This window comes from Siphateles boraxobius, unplaced genomic scaffold, assembly GCF_051911475.1.
Source record: "Siphateles boraxobius isolate OS27281-9 unplaced genomic scaffold, OSU_SipBor_1 103, whole genome shotgun sequence".
Lineage (NCBI taxonomy): Eukaryota > Metazoa > Chordata > Actinopteri > Cypriniformes > Leuciscidae > Siphateles > Siphateles boraxobius.
This window is the reverse complement of record NW_027508704.1, coordinates 28,107-47,111: the sequence shown is the minus strand read 5'-3', so window position 1 is coordinate 47,111 and position 19,005 is coordinate 28,107. Positions and strand designations below refer to the sequence as shown.

General features: G+C 44.0%; 1 protein-coding gene across 1 annotated transcript in view; it reads left to right on the top strand.

Moving 5' to 3' along the window:
• Positions 1–10,121, top strand: part of dnah9 (dynein, axonemal, heavy chain 9) — a 135,342-nt gene extending 125,221 nt beyond the window's left edge. Inside the window, exons 66-69 of the mRNA XM_077245650.1 lie at positions 1,044–1,214; positions 2,883–3,065; positions 4,645–5,034; positions 9,536–10,121. Of these exons, the coding sequence (XP_077101765.1) occupies positions 1,044–1,214; positions 2,883–3,065; positions 4,645–5,034; positions 9,536–9,763 (972 nt within the window). The 3' untranslated portion in view covers positions 9,764–10,121. The remainder of the gene's footprint in view (positions 1–1,043; positions 1,215–2,882; positions 3,066–4,644; positions 5,035–9,535) is intronic.
• Positions 10,122–19,005: the final 8,884 nt, after the last annotated feature.

The following is a 19,005-nucleotide window of genomic DNA, read 5'->3' as shown; positions in this document are numbered from 1 at the left end:
AAAAGCGCTATATAAATGAGGATGACTTGACTTGACTTGACTTGACTTGGGCGAGAAGTACAGACATTCCTCTCGTTGGTTGACGAGGAGTGGATAAACTATAACGATCAGTCATAATCCCACCCACTTTGAAGCGGTACTAACTGCAGTGGACCATGCAGTGGAAAAGCGCCATAAGATTCGACTGGACTGATCCTATTTAGACTGTGAATGCATGAATTCTACCACAGCGTTTTAAAGTTTTTTTCAAAGCACATTCCTCTCTTCGTGCAGATTCTGCATGTGTCTAAAGCCCAGCTAATTAATTAAGACTCATTTCTGTCTGATACATTCCGGTCTCTGGGATGCTGGTCATGCATGGGGAATATTTTGGCTCTCACGGCAGAGATCTACTTGCTAGATTTCATCATTAGGGTGTTGCGTTTGTGTTTCTTTTGTGCGTGTGTGTAGTGTTAAGTTTGTGTTTGTTGTGACCTTGTGTGTGTGTGTAGTCAGGATGCCTGCGGTGTTCCTGAGGCTCAGTCTCTGTCATCGGCTCTGCTTCAGAAGCATCACAGCAGATGAGAGACCCAGTGGACTCACTCAAGCTCACTCCTTCTGTCTAATAATGATCAGGGAACAGTCCTCAGAACTGTAGCTGACGTTCTGACAAGGAAATGTTCTTCTAGTAATATCAATTGAACATTTGTTCAAAGTTGTCTGGTCTTTAATAATGTTCTCAAAACATCACCACAAAAACATTATTTATACATACACATACATTCATGGAGTGTTTTTACATGAAACGTTTTAGTTAGAGTTCGTCTAATGTTTTTAAATGTTGCTACTTATTAAAGAACGTTCAGAGAACACTTAAAAATAATGTTTGAAAAATGAGACAATGGAATGTTCCCTTAGCGTTTACATAAACAAATAAAAACAAAAAAAGTTTTTAAACATTTAATAAACTAGATGTTTTGAACGTTCTAACATATTTTTGTGAGTTGGATAATGTGAGTCCCACGGCTCATCAGGACTCAGGACTCTCTCTGAATGTGTTTCAGTACATCGATGCTGCGCTCCCGGCCGAGTCCCCGTACCTGTACGGCCTGCACCCCAACGCAGAGATCGGGTTCCTCACGCAGACCTCGGAGAAGCTCTTCAGAACCGTGCTGGAGATGCAGCCCAGAGACGGGGGATCCGGAGAGGGGGCGTCCGGCTCGCGCGACGACAAGGTTCTGGACCCAATGCTGTGTATAAAACACACACACCTAAAGCTCTTCCCACATTATTTAGTACCATGTGTAAAGAGGAGGAAAAATCGAGAATTTACCTCATGATACCGCATTGATGTTCTCACAGCAAAAATAATTAGGTTTATTTCAGCATAATTGGGACATTTTTTTCCCAGTCATCTCAATGGAAAAAAGTGTGTTAATGTACCTGTATTGACCTTACTCAGGGATAGTATTGCTGTTGGCTGTAGCAGCTGTTTCCAGAACGAGGATGAGCACGTCTCTGCCTAGTTCAGCTACAGTCCAAACAAACATTATTCAGACACCAGATATCATTTTTGATATTTTTTTACTAGTGTGTGCAGGACACGATAGTTCATTTATGTAAGTGAGGAGAGCAAAATAAAGTAAACTGTGACATATTATACCCAAATATTCTTCATACAGTGACTACCACTAAAATTTATAACAATTTGGGACCAAAAATTATTCAGACACTTTGAGCTGATCATGTTTTGCTGAAGTGTTTTTTCTTTAATTGCTAATGCAGCTTTTTACAGCACAGACTGAACAACATGAAGCATTGCTTGGTGACTGGTTGAGCTAAACTGGTATTATCTAATTGTGTAGTTAAATTTAACAGCTGACAGATATTCAACATAATTCATGTGTGAGAGTCTAACAGAAGGACGGACAAAACCAGTGAAATATCAACTGATTTAATAACTCTGAGAAACGTTGAAGGTGTCTGAATAAATTTTGGTTTGACTGTATCTGTGTTACATTTAACCTCATTAAACTCCCAGAAAGGCTGACGGTGGCCCTGAGACAGACACTGAAGGCTCTCGTGTCTGAGGGGGAAGTCGCTGGTTTGGAGGCCTCTGACATTTAAACCATTAGATATGAGAGCCGTGTAAGAGTGCTTGAATGCATTATGACAGCTGACCTTTTTAAGTTAAGAGATTGGGATTTGTAAGCAATGACTGGTTTGCATTAACTCCTCATGTATCTGACAAAGACTAATAGATCTACTGAGAGGAATGTGATTAAATGGCCCAGTTTCACATCCACATGCTGTGCCTGAAATCACCCACTCATTCCTTGTGTACTGTAATTCAGGCGCTGATGGGAATGGAAACCACTTCATCACATGCATGTGCTTTCTTATTTATGCCTTACTTTAAAAATAAATTTCTTAAAGTCTTTGTGCACATCCTACTTTGTTAGCTTGTCATGTTTAATGTTTATTGATTATTATTATTATTATTATCATTAATTAGTATATTAAAACCCTACCATCAAAACTGTGTTTCTGTGCTCATCCGTCCCTAAAGCAGTGACAGCGTCATCAATTACATTATTAGATTAATCCATTTCCTGCAGCTGATTGAATATTTGAATCATCTTCCTAATGATAATTTCCTCTGTGTACAGTGTTCTGATTTACCAATAATCATACCTCAGTAAATTATCAGTCAAGGAAGATGAAACGCTTGGCTTGAAGCCGAGCTAATGGAAAAATGACCAAAAGGACTGATTTACATTCTGTATCATTTTTGGCCTGTTATATTTTAATTGATGGATGACTTAACAAAAAATTAGAGACTTTTGCAACGGAGATATAAATATTTATTTCTGACTTCATCTGGCGTGCGTTTGTGTGTCCAGGTTAAAGCCGTGCTTGATGAGATTCTGGAGAAGCTTCCGGAAGAGTTCAATATGACTGAGATGATGGGGAAGGTGGAGGAGAGAACGCCGTATATAGTTGTGGCAGTCCAGGAGTGTGAGCGCATGAACGTCCTCACACAAGAGATCAGACGCTCTCTGAAGGAGCTCAGTCTGGGCCTGAAGGTTAGACACACACACACACACACATTCTTGTACATCTATCTTTGTAAGGACCTTCATTGACACAGTGCAATCTCTAGCCCCTTACCCTAACCCTACCCATCTCACTAACTGCCTGACCCGACCCCTGACCCTAAACCGACCCTTGACCTCATTATAACCTGATCCCTAAAACCAGGTCTAGACCTCAAACTGGCCTTTAAAGGCTCTCAGAAAGTGAAGACCGGCCAAAATGTTCTCACTCCGATGGACTAAAACTCAAACTGGTCCTCACAAAGATAGCTGTACACTCACACACTCTCTCTCACACGCACGCTTGCACACACACCTGTAATACTCTGCTCCTTTAGGGATCTCATCACCACATCAAACGCTGATCCGGAATGATTTTTATGCCTTATGATTGAAATCTGATATGCAGTCCGTTATTGCTTTCTTCACACAGCTGCTAAAATAACACAACATCTTTCTAGTGCTTGGTAACTGGAGAAATTAAATCGCTAGACGAGAGATTGTCTTGCTCTTTTCAGACCTATTTTATCTGCATTAAATCCCTGAACGATGTCAAGCCTTATGAGGAAAAGACGACAATTAACTAGTGAAGGATTTTGGCCTTGGGAGAATATGGTTTGATTTAACAGTTACTGAGATGATTTTCGTTTCTGTGACATTCAAGTTATCGAAATTATGTACATTCCTTGACACATTGCATTGTGGGAAATTTTATAATGTTAAAAACTAAAGAATGAAAAGATGCATGGAAGAGACGGCAATCTGACGACGAGATTATTAGATGAGAAAATAAACACATTTTATAGCATCTTTGTTTTTGCTTCATATGTCTTTATATTATGCTGTGACTTTTTCATTAAAGACAATAATGTTATATTCTTGGATGGAGAGTTTTTTAGTCTGATATCGTCATGAAGAATCACATTTGAATTCTTGAAAATGAAAAATGTAACAGTTTAAGCAGCAAAATCATCTCAAAGGCAACGTCTGTTTACATTAACACTGAAACTTTGCGATGATGTCTACTGAGTGATCAGAAACAACATCCGTAATTTCAGGACCTCCAGGAATAAAAATATTATTAGATGACCCCATTAATAGATTTCTTTAGTTGTACAGGCTTGCATCTGTTTAATCTACTGTAAATGATGAGCAGAATGCTGTTATCCACATAAACATTAGAAGATTATCTCAGCGCGTTTGCACACAGAGGAAGGCTACGTTGTGATGATTTGTTTACTTGGATATAATCAGTTAATTTGATATGTAGGATTTCTCTTTTTCAGCTTGTGACCTGTTTCAGGGTTTGCGTTCTCGAGCTCCAAACACTGTTGTGTGGATGAACGGCCACTAAGTTAATAACTAATGATCTTTGCAATGGAAGTGAATCAATCAAAACTAACTTTAGCTGGACAATAACTTTATTCTAGATCTGCTTTAAAGCCTAAACAATCTCTGTTACTGTAATCTCCTATTATCACTGTAAAGCAGCTATGAAATAATCTATACGGTTAAAGCGCTGTATAACGGAAGGACACTTGACTGCACTGTTGATGTGTTCCTCTCACAGGGCGAGCTCACAATGACCAACGACATGGAGAACCTCCAGAACGCAGTGTACCTGGACCAGGTGCCGGACTCCTGGACCAAGCGGGCGTACCCGTCCATGTGTGGCCTGGCCATCTGGTTCATGGACCTGCTGACCCGCATCCGCGAGCTGGAGACCTGGAGCTCGGACTTCAGTCTGCCGGCGGTGGTGTGGCTCGCCGGCTTCTTCAACCCGCAGTCCTTCCTCACGGCCATCATGCAGTCCATGGCCCGGCGCAACGAGTGGCCCCTGGACCGCATGAGCCTGCAGTGTGACGTCACCAAGAAGAGCCGAGAGGAGTTCAGCACGCCGCCCAGAGAGGGAGCCTACATCCACGGGCTCTTCATGGAGGGAGCGCGCTGGGATGCACAGGTACTGTCCCTCTGGGTCAGGGTTACCCTCTGGGTCAGGGTTACCCTCAGGGTCAGGGTTACCCTCAGGGTCAGGGTTAACCTCAAGGTCAGGGTTACCCTCTGGGTCAGGGTTACCCTCTGGGTCAGGGTTACCCTCAGGGTCAGGGTTACCCTCAGGGTCAGGGTTACCCTCTGGGTCAGGGTTACCATCAGGGTCAGGGTTACCCTCTGGGTCAGGGTTACCATCAGGGTCAGGGTTACCCTCTGGGTCAGGGTTACCCTCTGGGTCAGGTGTTGTGAAGATGGTCTAGCTAGTGAAGATGTGCTTATAACCGGGATATTAATATCACCCCCTTAATATACAGCTGGGTGTGATTCAGATATGCATACAAGAAAAGCTTTTTTAATTACAAGAAAAAAAAAATAATTTCGAAAATGCTTTTAATGTAAAAAATAATAATTATGGAAGCTTATGGATAGCAATATTCAATTTGAAATGTAATATGCAAAATGGCAATGCATTTCTGTATTTAAATGTACATTTTTCATACTACAGTGCTGGTCAGAATCATTTGCCCCCTTGGTAAATATGATCAAAGATGGCTGTAAAAAATAAATCTGCATTGTTTATCCTTTTGATATTTTATTTGAAAAAATGCTCAAATCTAACCTTTTATTGAAGTAAAAGAATTGAAAGTGGGGAAAATCACATTATGAAATAAATGTTTTTCTCCAAAATACGTTGGGAACAATTATTACACCCCCTTTTATGAAATACTTTTTGCAAGCTCTGAGTGTCCTGTAATGATGAGTTTGGAGAACGCCTGACGGAGATCCGAGATCCTCCAGATCGTGTTGGCCAAGGGGAAATCATTCTGACCAGCACTGTATATGCAATGTGTGGAGCAAAATGATAATTCAAATTTAATCATATAATTTACATTTGTTATTTCCTACACTAGTTTTGACAGATAATTTAAACATATATTTTAATGTTTAATAAGTTGCAAAAATTAAAATGTATTACAGAAACAATTAGATATGTTTAACATGTTCAAGCAAAACGCAGATGGGAAGATAGCAAACTTAACCACTTATGAGTACTGTATATTAATGCATTTGTAAGATTTCATGGCTTCACATTGACTACTTGCTATGAGAAATGAACAGGGAGTTTTAAAGACAGAGCAGTTTGAAGAATGAGACGCAGCAGTTCCTGAACTTACATGAGGAATATTCAGCTCGTTTTATTCTTTTAAGCTCCCTAGATGTGCGTCAGTGTGTAGTGCATCGCCCGAGAGTCTCCAGCAGAGGCTTTAATGACACCAGCTGACATTAATGAGCGCTGTTCGTTAATTTACCTGTTGATTTGTTTAAAGGAGTTGATTGTGATGGTTTCTGAGACCTGTCTCTACAGTCTAACACTCCCACAAACACACGGACCCGCGACGAGGAGCGCTAGCACCATTAGTGCTGTAATGAATGTAGCGGCATGAGGCTCTCTGGGAATCTCTCTAAAAGACTTTTAATTACGCACAGGCAGATTTTAATCACTGTTTTACGCTACACATCTTCCATGAACTCTAACAGGTTCAGGATGTGTTTCCAGCATACGTGATGGAGGATAAAGCCTTGTGTAGAGGAGGACACACACACACACGCATATATACACATCACTCTTATACTAGAGTTATTTCCTCTCCGCTGATGAGTGAGTGTGTGTGTGAGCGAAACACTCGCACATACATGTGAAACACTCGCGTAAGTGTGGCATGTACGCGCAAGTGTTTCAATGGGTTTAGTCTCATACAGCCTCCCATAGTATTTACTCAGACTCGTAAAACTATCACTGTTTAAGCCTAGTTCACACTACATGATTTTAAGCCCGATTTGCAAATCGTTGAGCTCGCCGACAGGTCAGGGTGTTATCGCGTGCAAATCGCGGGGGATTAGCGGGCGATGAACACTCGCCAATCTGTTAGTATGAAAGAGCCAACAACGCATCAAAGACGCTCGCAGACGCCTCGCCGAGCCTAGAAAAATATCTAGCATGCTAGATATCCAGAGCTGTCGCACGACTCAATCTCACTGATGTCATGAGCAACAGCCAATCAGTAAGTAAATAAATACGCGGTAAATACGTAGGGTAAATACGCGGTAAATACGTAGGGTAAATACGTAGGGTAAATACGCGGGTAAATACGTAGGGTAAATACGCGGTAAATACGTAGGGTAAATACGTAGGGTAAATACGTAGGGTAAATACGTAGGGTAAATACGCGGTAAATACGTAGGGTAAATACGTAGGGTAAATACGTAGGGTAAATACGCGGGTAAATACGTAGGGTAAATACGTAGGGTAAATACGTAGGGTAAATACGTAGTGTAAATACGTAGGGTAAATACGTAGGGTAAATACGCGGGTAAATACGTAGGGTAAATACGTAGGGTAAATACGTAGGGTAAATACGTAGTGTAAATACGCGGTAAATACGTAGGGTAAATACGTAGGGTAAATACGTAGGGTAAATACGTAGTGTAAATACGCGGGTAAATACGTAGGGTAAATACGTAGGGTAAATACGCGGTAAATACGTAGGGTAAATACGTAGGGTAAATACGTAGTGTAAATACGCGGGTAAATACGTAGGGTAAATACGTAGTGTAAATACGCGGGTAAATACGTAGGGTAAATACGTAGGGTAAATACGCGGTAAATACGTAGGGTAAATACGTAGGGTAAATACGCGGGTAAATACGTAGGGTAAATACGTAGGGTAAATACGCGGGTAAATACGTAGGGTAAATACGCGGGTAAATACGTAGGGTAAATACGTAGGGTAAATACGCGGGTAAATACGTAGGGTAAATACGTAGGGTAAATACGTAGGGTAAATACGCGGGTAAATACGTAGGGTAAATACGTAGGGTAAATACGCGGTAAATACGTAGGGTAAATACGTAGGGTAAATACGCGGGTAAATACGTAGGGTAAATACGTAGGGTAAAACGTAGGGTAAATACGTAGGGTAAATACGTAGGGTAAATACGCGGTAAATACGTAGGGTAAATACGTAGGGTAAATACGCGATTTTTGCCGTCAGCCAAACATAAACATGCAGCTACATCTCCGATATAAACATGCTGTACTCACCTCCAACTCTCTCTGTAGCACAGACCTGCTGTTCGCGTATGCAGATCCACTCTTTCGCCCATAGTCTCTTTATTTTTTCTTTTTTGGTGTTTTTCTCAGAGCATATCATCGCGCAAACAGTTTGCAGCACTAGTTTCTGTCTGACGTCCATATTCGCATGTTGTGTTCTTCTTCGCTGTGTATTGGCGCGTGTGCTGTTTTGCGTCAAGATAGACATTAGACAGATAGTTTTGTAGACAAGATAGAATCGTTGGGTGACAGAGTTGTTGTCAACTCGTGTAGTGCGTTACCTCCTGTTGCGGATCAATCACGCTGTGTCGTGTGGTGTGAACAGCTCAACAACTTGAATATTCCTGATTTCTCAGAGAGCAAGTCATGTAGTGTGAACCGCACAGTTCAGTCCGACGTTTTAAAATCATGTAGTGTGAACTAGGCTTTAAAAGCACCATAAACTTTCACTTCAGCCACGAGACAATTAGAGTTAATGAGGAGAAATCATAATGCGTCCTCCATAGATGCTGCAATGTCAACATTATTTGCATTCGTCTCTTTAATACTCTGAGATCTTTGGTCAGATTTAATTAACCGATTTTAACTCTGTGAAGTTCTCTGTGTTCAGAGAGACTTTGCATTAACCTTGGCACAGAAAACTGCTCAAATAGTGCAGTGAAGGACTACTGTACTGTAAACTACTGTACTGTACACAAGATCATTCCGTGGCCAACAGAAACTTAATATTAACCTCAAATTAAGTCAAATTAAATCTGATTGGAGGATCCACATTCAAAGTATTATTTCACCAAGTTGCTATATGACAAAATTATTGTCAAGAAATGTATCTGTTGGACGTTACGTGGCTTATTGTTTTATCTTATAATTCCTAAAGTCTCCATGAACTAAATGTGGACATTTTTAATGTAATATTGCAGTGAAATACAAAACATTATTAATATATTTATTTATGTGCCCTCATAATCTATTATCAGACATTTCACTCCGATATTCATCACAATAGATACAAAAGTCAATCACAATTTCCATTTCATGCTGATTTTTAAATGATCTGTACTTTATGTAAATACAAATATGGATATACAGTATATGACATAATGACTTGACATTATTTAAATACACATTATGAAATTATTTTATTGGTGATTTATCATATAAAGTTATTACTCAAATGTTTGTAAATGTGAAGTGCTGATGTGAAGAGTGTGTGTGTGTGTGTGTGTGTGTGCGTGCGTGCGTGTGTGTGTGTGTGTGTATGTGTGTGCGTGCCTGCATGTGTGTGTGTGCGTGTGTGTGTGTGTGTTTGTGTGTGTGTGTGTGTGTGTGTGTGTGTGTGTGTGTGTGTGTGTCGCAGGCTGGGGTCATGGTGGACGCCCGTCTGAAGGAGCTGACTCCTGCTCTGCCGGTGATCTTCATCAAGGCCGTCCCTGTGGATAAGCAGGACCTGCGCAGCCTCTACCAGTGTCCCGTCTACAAGACCCGGCAGCGCGGGCCCACCTACGTGTGGACCTTCAACCTGAAGACCAAAGACAGCCCGTCCAAGTGGACCCTCGCAGGAGTCGCTCTGCTGCTGCAGATCTGATGCACATGGCCTTAGTTCGAAATCATATATGAGTTTTTATATTAGTAGTATTTAATAGTATGTTCATCATTTGTTGTGACGATCCAATGCGATGTTTGCACAGACGTGCTGTGAAGTCTAAAAGCACTTTGATCAAATTCTCCTGTTTCATATTTGTTCCTTTGAGTTTTACTTTCCTAGATTACTTTCCTAGCTTGACTTCTGTTGTAAAGATGTGTGTTAGCTCTCTCACACTGAAAGCGAGGTGTCAGGCAGTGTATCGAGCTCCAGGGTCACGGATCTGTTATTGAACACACTGGAACAGGCCACGGGGAAACTGAAGATGTGGAGAATGCAATAAATCTATCCAGGAATCCAATTACTAAGCTTCATGTGTTCCATTGTAAGGGATATAAGACAAATACGATAGAGAAATAAATATGAACCATTTTTACTAACAGACACAAAATGTGAGGGAACCTGCTTCTCCATCAGTTAAATATGATGAATGTGCTGCTCGTTTATGGAGGCGTAGCGGTCGAGAGGTTTGTTCTCGCTATTTCACATTTTAACTAGATTTGCATTTCTCGTAAAGCATCAAAGAAAAGCTTGAGGTTTAAGGTTTCAGGCATCAGAGATGCTTTAATGAAGATGAGTTTTCCTCTACATTTGCAGAAAATAAGTGTGTGAACCTTTGGATTTACCTGGATTTCTGAACAAAACGGTCATTAAATTTGCCGTGAGCTAAACACAGCTAAACACATCAGCAGAACAGAAGCAGCTGGAAGATCAGTGTGTGTTCATGAACACACTCCCTCGTTCAGGTTTTCAGAACAGTCCAATCAAATAACTTCAAATAAAAGACATTTACATTTACAGGTGGCCATTTTGAAGATGCTTTCATTAAAAAGCACATTATAATCGTGATCTCCAAACTGAAGATCACGTCAGGTTAAAGATGTCGACTTCATGAAGCGTTACAGATGAAGCTCTGCGCTAGGATCAGAGATCGTCTCCATCAGAGCTAGCGTCTGTAGAGGAGCGTCTGTAAAGCTAGCGTATCTAGAGCTAGCGTCTGTAGAGGAGCATCTGTAGAGGAGCGTCTGTAGAGGAGCGTCTATAGAGGAAGCGTCTGTAGAGCTAGCGTCTGTATAGGAGCGTCTGTAGAGCTAGCGTCTGTAGAGGAGCGTCTGTAGAGGAGGGTCTGTAGAGGAGCGTCTGTAGAGGAGCGTCTGTAGAGCTAGCGTCTGTAGAGGAGGGTCTGTAGAGGAGCGTCTGTAGAGTAGCGTCTGTAGAGGAGCGTCTGTAGAGCTAGCGTCTGTAGAGGAGCGTCTGTAGAGGAGTGTCTGTAGTGGAGTGTCTGTAGAGGAGGGTCTCTAGAGGAGCGTCTGTAGTGGAGGGTCTGTAGAGGAGGGTCTGTAGAGGAGGGTCTGTAGAGGAGTGTCTGTAGACGAGCGTCTGTAGAGGAGCGTCTGTAGAGGAGGGTCTGTAGAGGAGGGTCTCTAGAGGAGCGTCTGTAGAGTAGCGTCTGTAGAGGAGCGTCTGTAGAGCTAGCGTCTGTAGAGGAGCGTCTGTAGAGGAGTGTCTGTAGTGGAGTGTCTGTAGAGGAGGGTCTCTAGAGGAGCGTCTGTAGTGGAGGGTCTGTAGAGGAGGGTCTGTAGAGGAGGGTCTGTAGAGCTAGCGTCTGTAGAGGAGCGTCTGTAGAGGAGTGTCTGTAGTGGAGTGTCTGTAGAGGAGGGTCTCTAGAGGAGCGTCTGTAGTGGAGGGTCTGTAGAGGAGGGTCTGTAGAGGAGCGTCTGTAGAGGAGCGTCTGTAGAGGAGCGTCTGTAGAGGAGCGTCTGTAGAGGAGCGTCTGTAGAGCTATCGTCTGTACAGGAGCGTTTGTAGAGGAGGGTCTGCAGAGGAGCGTCTGTAGAGGAGCGTCTGTAGAGGAGCGTCTGTAGAGCTAGCGTCTGTAGAGGAGCGTCTGTAGAGGAGTGTCTGTAGTGGAGTGTCTGTAGAGGAGGGTCTCTAGAGGAGCGTCTGTAGTGGAGGGTCTGTAGAGGAGGGTCTGTAGAGGAGGGTCTGTAGAGGAGTGTCTGTAGAGGAGCGTCTGTAGAGGAGCGTCTGTAGAGGAGCGTCTGTAGAGGAGGGTCTGTAGAGGAGGGTCTCTAGAGGAGCGTCTGTAGAGGAGTGTCTGTAGAGGAGGGTCTGTAGAGGAGGGTCTGTAGAGGAGTGTCTGTAGTGGAGGGTCTGTAGAGGAGGGTCTGTAGTGGAGGGTCTGTAGAGGAGTGTCTCTAGAGGAGCGTCTGTAGTGGAGGGTCTGTAGAGGAGTGTCTGTAGAGGAGGGTCTCTAGAGGAGCGTCTGTAGTGGAGGGTCTGTAGAGGAGGGTCTCTAGAGGAGGGTCTCTAGAGGAGCGTCTGTAGAGGAGTGTCTGTAGAGGAGTGTCTGTAGAGGAGTGTCTGTAGAGGAGGTTCTGTAGAGGAGGGTCTGTAGAGGAGTGTCTGTAGAGGATGTTCTGTAGAGGAGTGTCTGTAGAGGAGTGTCTGTAGAGGAGGGTCTGTAGTGGAGGGTCTGTAGAGGAGTGTCTCTAGAGGAGCGTCTGTAGTGGAGGGTCTGTAGAGGAGGGTCTGTAGTGGAGGGTCTGTAGAGGAGTGTCTCTAGAGGAGCATCTGTAGAGGAGGGTCTGTAGTGGAGGGTCTCTAGAGGAGCGTCTGTAGTGGAGGGTCTGTAGAGGAGCGTCTGTAGAGGAGGGTCTGTAGAGGAGGGTCTCTAGAGGAGCGTCTGTAGAGGAGTGTCTGTAGAGGAGGGTCTGTAGAGGAGCGTCTGTAGAGCTAGCGTCTGTAGAGGAGGGTCTGTAGTGGAGGGTCTCTAGAGGAGCGTCTGTAGTGGAGGGTCTGTAGAGGAGCGTCTGTAGAGGAGGGTCTGTAGAGGAGGGTCTCTAGAGGAGGGTCTCTAGAGGAGCGTCTGAAGAGGAGCGTCTGTAGAGGAGCGTCTGTAGAGGAGTGTCTGTAGAGGAGGGTCTGTAGAGGAGTGTCTGTAGAGGAGTGTCTGTAGAGGAGGGTCTGTAGAGGAGTGTCTGTAGAGGAGTGTCTGTAGTGGAGGGTCTGTAGAGGAGTGTCTGTAGTGGAGGGTCTGTAGAGGAGGGTCTGTAGTGGAGGGTCTGTAGAGGAGTGTCTCTAGAGGAGCGTCTGTAGAGGAGGGTCTGTAGTGGAGGGTCTCTAGAGGAGCGTCTGTAGTGGAGGGTCTGTAGAGGAGCGTCTGTAGAGGAGGGTCTGTAGAGGAGGGTCTCTAGAGGAGCGTCTGTAAAGGAGTGTCTGTAGAGGAGTGTCTGTAGAGGAGCGTCTGTAGAGGAGCGTCTGTAGAGGAGCGTCTGTAGAGCTAGCGTCTGTAGAGGAGGGTCTGTAGTGGAGGGTCTGTAGAGGAGCGTCTGTGGTGGAGCGTCTGTAGAGGAGCGTCTGTAGAGGAGCGTCTGTAGAGGAGCGTCTGTAGAGCTAGCGTCTGTACAGGAGCGTCTGTAGAGGAGGGTCTGTAGAGGAGCGTCTGTAGAGGAGTGTCTGTAGTGGAGCGTCTGTAGAGGAGGGTCTCTAGAGGAGCGTCTGTAGTGGAGGGTCTCTAGAGGAGTGTCTGTAGAGGAGGGTCTGTAGAGGAGTGTCTGTAGAGGAGCGTCTGTAGAGGAGCGTCTGTAGAGGAGGGTCTGTAGAGGAGGGTCTCTAGAGGAGCGTCTGTAGAGGAGTGTCTGTAGAGGAGTGTCTGTAGAGGAGGGTCTGTAGAAGAGGGTCTGTAGAGGAGGGTCTGTAGAGGAGTGTCTGTAGTGGAGGGTCTGTAGAGGAGGGTCTGTAGTGGAGGGTCTGTAGAGGAGTGTCTCTAGAGGAGCGTCTGTAGTGGAGGGTCTGTAGAGGAGTGTCTGTAGAGGAGGGTCTCTAGAGGAGCGTCTGTAGTGGAGGGTCTGTAGAGGAGGGTCTGTAGAGGAGGGTCTCTAGAGGAGGGTCTCTAGAGGAGCGTCTGTAGAGGAGTGTCTTTAGAGGAGTGCCTGTAGAGGAGTGTCTGTAGAGGAGTGTCTGTAGAGGAGGGTCTGTAGAGGAGTGTCTGGAGAGGAGTGTCTGGAGAGGAGTGTCTGTAGTGGAGGGTCTGTAGAGGAGGGTCTGTAGAGGAGGGTCTGTAGTGGAGCGTCTGTAGTGGAGGGTCTGTAGAGGAGGGTCTGTAGTGGAGGGTCTGTAGAGGAGTGTCTCTAGAGGAGCGTCTGTAGAGGAGGGTCTGTAGTGGAGGGTCTCTAGAGGAGCGTCTGTAGTGGAGGGTCTGTAGAGGAGCGTCTGTAGAGGAGGGTCTGTAGAGGAGGGTCTCTAGAGGAGCGTCTGTAGAGGAGTGTCTGTAGAGGAGCGTCTGTAGAGGAGGGTCTGTAGAGGAGCGTCTGTAGAGGAGCGTCTGTAGAGGAGCGTCTGTAGAGGAGGGTCTGTAGTGGAGGGTCTCTAGAGGAGCGTCTGTAGTGGAGGGTCTGTAGAGGAGCGTCTGTAGAGGAGGGTCTGTAGTGGAGGGTCTCTAGAGGAGCGTCTGTAGTGGAGGGTCTGTAGTGGAGGGTCTGTAGAGGAGTGTCTCTAGAGGAGCGTTTGTAGAGGAGGGTCTGTAGTTGAGGGTCTCTAGAGGAGCGTCTGTAGTGGAGGGTCTGTAGAGGAGCGTCTGTAGAGGAGGGTCTGTAGAGGAGGGTCTCTAGAGGAGCGTCTGTAGAGGAGTGTTTGTAGAGGAGCGTCTGTAGAGGAGGGTCTGTAGAGGAGCGTCTGTAGAGGAGCGTCTGTAGAGGAGCGTCTGTAGAGGAGGGTCTGTAGTGGAGGGTCTCTAGAGGAGCGTCTGTAGTGGAGGGTCTGTAGAGGAGCGTCTGTAGAGGAGGGTCTGTAGTGGAGGGTCTCTAGAGGAGCGTCTGTAGTGGAGGGTCTGTAGAGGACGTCTCTAGAGGAGCGTCTCTAGAGGAGCGTCTGTAGAGGAGTGTCTGTAGAGGAGTGTCTGTAGAGGAGGGTCTGTAGAGGAGTGTCTGTAGAGGAGTATCTGTAGAGGAGCGTCTGTAGAGGAGCGTCTGTAGAGGAGGGTCTGTAGTGGAGGGTCTGTAGAGGAGTGTCTCTAGAGGAGCGTCTGTAGAGGAGCGTCTGTAGAGGAGGGTCTCTAGAGGAGCGTCTGTAGAGGAGGGTCTGTAGAGGAGCGTCTGTAGTGGAGCGTCTGTAGTGGAGCGTCTGTAGAGGAGCGTCTGTAGTGGAGCGTCTGTAGAGGAGGGTCTGTAGAGGAGGGTCTCTAGAGGAGCGTCTGTAGAGGAGGATCTGTAGAGGAGTGTCTCTAGAGGAGTGTCTGTAGAGGAGGATCTGTAGAGGAGGGTCTGTAGAGGAGTGTCTGTAGAGGAGTGTCTGTAGAGGAGGGTCTGTAGAGGAGTGTCTGTAGAGGAGGGTCTGTAGAGGAGTGTCTCTAGAGGAGTGTCTGTAGAGGAGGATCTGTAGAGGAGGGTCTGTAGAGGAGTGTCTGTAGAGGAGTGTCTGTAGAGGAGGGTCTGTAGAGGAGTGTCTGTAGAGGAGTATCTGTAGAGGAGCGTCTGTAGAGGAGGATCTGTAGAGGAGCGTCTGTAGAGGAGTGTCTCTAGAGGAGTGTCTGTAGAGGAGGATCTGTAGAGGAGGGTCTGTAGAGGAGTGTCTGTAGAGGAGTGTCTGTAGAGGAGGGTCTGTAGTGGAGGGTCTGTAGAGGAGTGTCTCTAGAGGAGCGTCTGTAGAGGAGGGTCTCTAGAGGAGCGTCTGTAGAGGAGGGTCTGTAGAGGAGCGTCTGTAGTGGAGGGTCTGTAGAGGAGGGTCTGTAGAGGAGCGTCTGTAGTGGAGGGTCTGTAGAGGAGGGTCTGTAAAGGAGTGTCTGTATAGATATATAGTCTGACGCTATATATATATAAAATAAAATGTTTTTATAAAAAATTATAAAAGATAATTAAATAATATTCATAATTAACACTACTAAAAGAAAACAGACCGTGTATGACCATTAGTGTTCACAAACCTGCTTTTGTTTTTACCACTTTTTTAGATTTCTTCGAAAATGCAAACAGAGTTGAACATTTTTCAGTTAAACTGTTTCCAAAGCGGCAACTTCTTTCTTTCCTTCTTTATTTGTAAAGCACATTTAAAAACAAGCCATTGTTGAGCAAAGTGCTGAACAGGACAGAGTAATCAGAGCAAAGGTAATACAACATAATAAAAATAGCACGAGCAATAGATACAATTAAAAAACATAAAAAGAATAGTAGAATTAATATAATTCATAGGAGAGTAGGCTACATTAAGGATCCACATTAAGAAAGTGTTTTTTGAGCTTGGATTTAAAGGTGGCAATTCTAATTGACGTGACTGTTCTAATTGAAAGTGGGTTATTCCATAATTTGGGGCCTGCAACTGCAAAGGCACGGTCACCTCGATGTTTCAGTTTTGATCTATGCACTGTGAGCAATCCGAGGTTACTAGACCTAAGTGATCTCGGTGGGTTATGGAAGTGTATTAGATCAGATAAGTAGCCTGGTGCTAGGCCATGTAGTGATTTATAAACAAAAACTAAAATTTTAAACTCAATTCTCTGTTTGACTGGTATCCAGTTTAGGGAAGTTAAGATCGGAGTGATATGATCGAACTTACGACTACCTGTCAACAGTCTGGCAGCAGCGTTTTGTACTAGTTGAAGGCGTCCAATGGATGAATGGTTAGTTCCAATATAAAGTGAATTACAGTAGTCGATTCGTGAGGAGATAAAAGCATGAATCACTATTACAAAATTCTTTAGAGAGAGAAAGGATTTAACTCTTGCAAGACGACGTAGGTGGAAAAAACAGGTTTTAACGACAGAGTTTATTTGCTGATCAAACTTAAGGCCTGAGTCAAACACAAAACCTAGATTTTTTGCAGATGATGTAACACGAGGGTTTAACTCGTCAAGATCTAGAATACCGGAATCATAGCGATCACTAGGTCCAAACAGCATTACTTCAGTTTTGTGCCAGCCAAAGCTTCACTTCCTGAAAGCATGCAAGTAGAACTTCTAGAGAGCTTGAGTTGTTTCGCTTAAATGGGAAATACAACTGAGTGTCATCAGCGTATAAATGAAATGATACTCCGTGTTTAGAAAAAATAGAACCCAATGGCAACAGATATAAGGAAAACAATGTTGGGGCCAAAATGGATCCCTGTGGTACACCGCAGGAAAGGTGCAATTTCCGAGACAAACAGAGAAAGTTCCATTAGTAAAAAAAGACTGAAACCAATTTAAAATAGTGCCCTGAATGCCTAAGTTTGTCAGTCGTGATATAAGAATTGAATGGTCAACCATGTCAAATGCAGAGCTAAGATCTAAAAGGACCAGGGCAACAGCACTTTCAATTACGAAGGAAGTTCGTAAAAGAAAGAAAGAAATATTTTAAGTCATAGAGCTTTGTGTGTCGAACATGAAGACATTTCGTGACGTGTAGAATATACACAAGTGCAAATGAGCTTTAAGAGCAGGACACTGGAAAACACTGCATTAACTACTTTACTGTGTCCCTTTTCATATTTCTCGTCTTTTGTGTTCTGGAAGAAAGACAATCACATGACATGTAATTTGTGGTCAAACTAGACCTTTAAAAATGTAATGTTGTGTTGATAGTACAGTAGGCTACGTAATGTGTATTTCTTTTCAAATACGAAGACAGAGGAAAGCTCGTGTTTCCCCAGTGGCTCATAAACATGTACAGTAGAAGATCTCCAGTAAAGCCTCGTCGTCACACACATACACACACACACACGTGTCTGAGCTGTCCTCTTCATGGGAGCGCTGTTGCTAGGCTACAGGTCAGTCTCGAGGAGTCACTCACGAGAGCCGGGATGGCGCAGTGTATGTAATATTAAAGCAGGCTGTATTTCTGCTAATTTCCAGAGGATCGTGGCGTTTCTTCACATTGGCTTTCTGAAATATGTTAATTTGAGACAAGAGCAAACTAAACTTAATGGAAGCGCTTGGAGCCTCTTCTTTTTCTTTAAAAGCTTTAGAAATGCACCATTGCCTATATTATTCACAAGTGCTGTGTGGAATATGAAGATTTATGTGATGTATTCAAGCCTTATGAGAGTCCTTAAGAGAATGATGGAACGCCAGTGTGTTTTCTGTGTATTGTTCAGCACATCTGAAGCCGAAACTAACAGTTTCTCACACAGAAATGCATTTTTCAGAAGCATGCGGTTAAAACGCTCTTGTTTTTGCACTCGGCCGTTCTGACTGACACATGCTAAATAATTGACGAATAATGCTGCATATTCACACACAGCCTTACACATCAACATTTTAGCAGGAAACATTTCGTCTCGACTGAACAAGACATTGCTCTCAGAAGCAGAGACCTGGAGGGCTTTTCATTACTTCATGTGAGCGATGTTTCAGTCGACGGCCATTTGCACACAGAGGAAGCTTTAGTGTCTGGTTTTACTGCCAATCTGCTACACAGACTCCATTTAAGTGTCATATTTTCATCTAAATGCTGATGGGGATGAAGAGAGCTTCGAGGATCGCAGATGCGAGTCCGTCTCACCCATAAAGCTTTTGCAAATAAAGAAATGCAAATGCAAAAGGCTTTGTTTGTGTGTGAGAATTGCATTTTCACCCCTAAAGTTCAATGAATTTAAAGGAGGTTTCTCCAGCTCCGGCTGGGACGCAAGCAGCGGGTATTAATTCACATGTCCAAAAAAATGATAAAATAACCCAATATATCACCTAGTCACTGAAGCATATTTGGTTGGTTAGTTTTCAGATACATCGGCTTTCTCTTCTCTGCTGGAAGACGGGACGAGTTCTGGGTGTAAGTAATTGCATTTCTTTTTCTCTCAGACTATTTTACACGAGTGTTTCCGAAGTTAAACTGTAACATGATTTGTAAATATACCAAAAAGCATTTAAAAGTGAATGATTGCTTTCCTGAAACCTTGAGGCAAGGTTGTCATACGCAATGGCCTGAAGAAAAGCTGGTGAAGTAACCTATATGGTAAAATAGAGAATCACCCGAGAAGCAGAGTTTCTCATGTCGTTCCCAACCTGTGACTTTATTTACTCCTTGAACACAAAAGGAGGAATTCTGAATAATGTGCTGGCCGCTCTTTCCCAGGCAATAGCGATGAAGCGGGTCTGTAGTATCCCAGCATCACCTCCACTTGACTTTTTTCTTAAACTAGTTCGATTCATTCTTTGCTGGGAAAATTGTTCAAAATGACATTTTGTTCACAAACCAGACATCGTTACTTCTCTC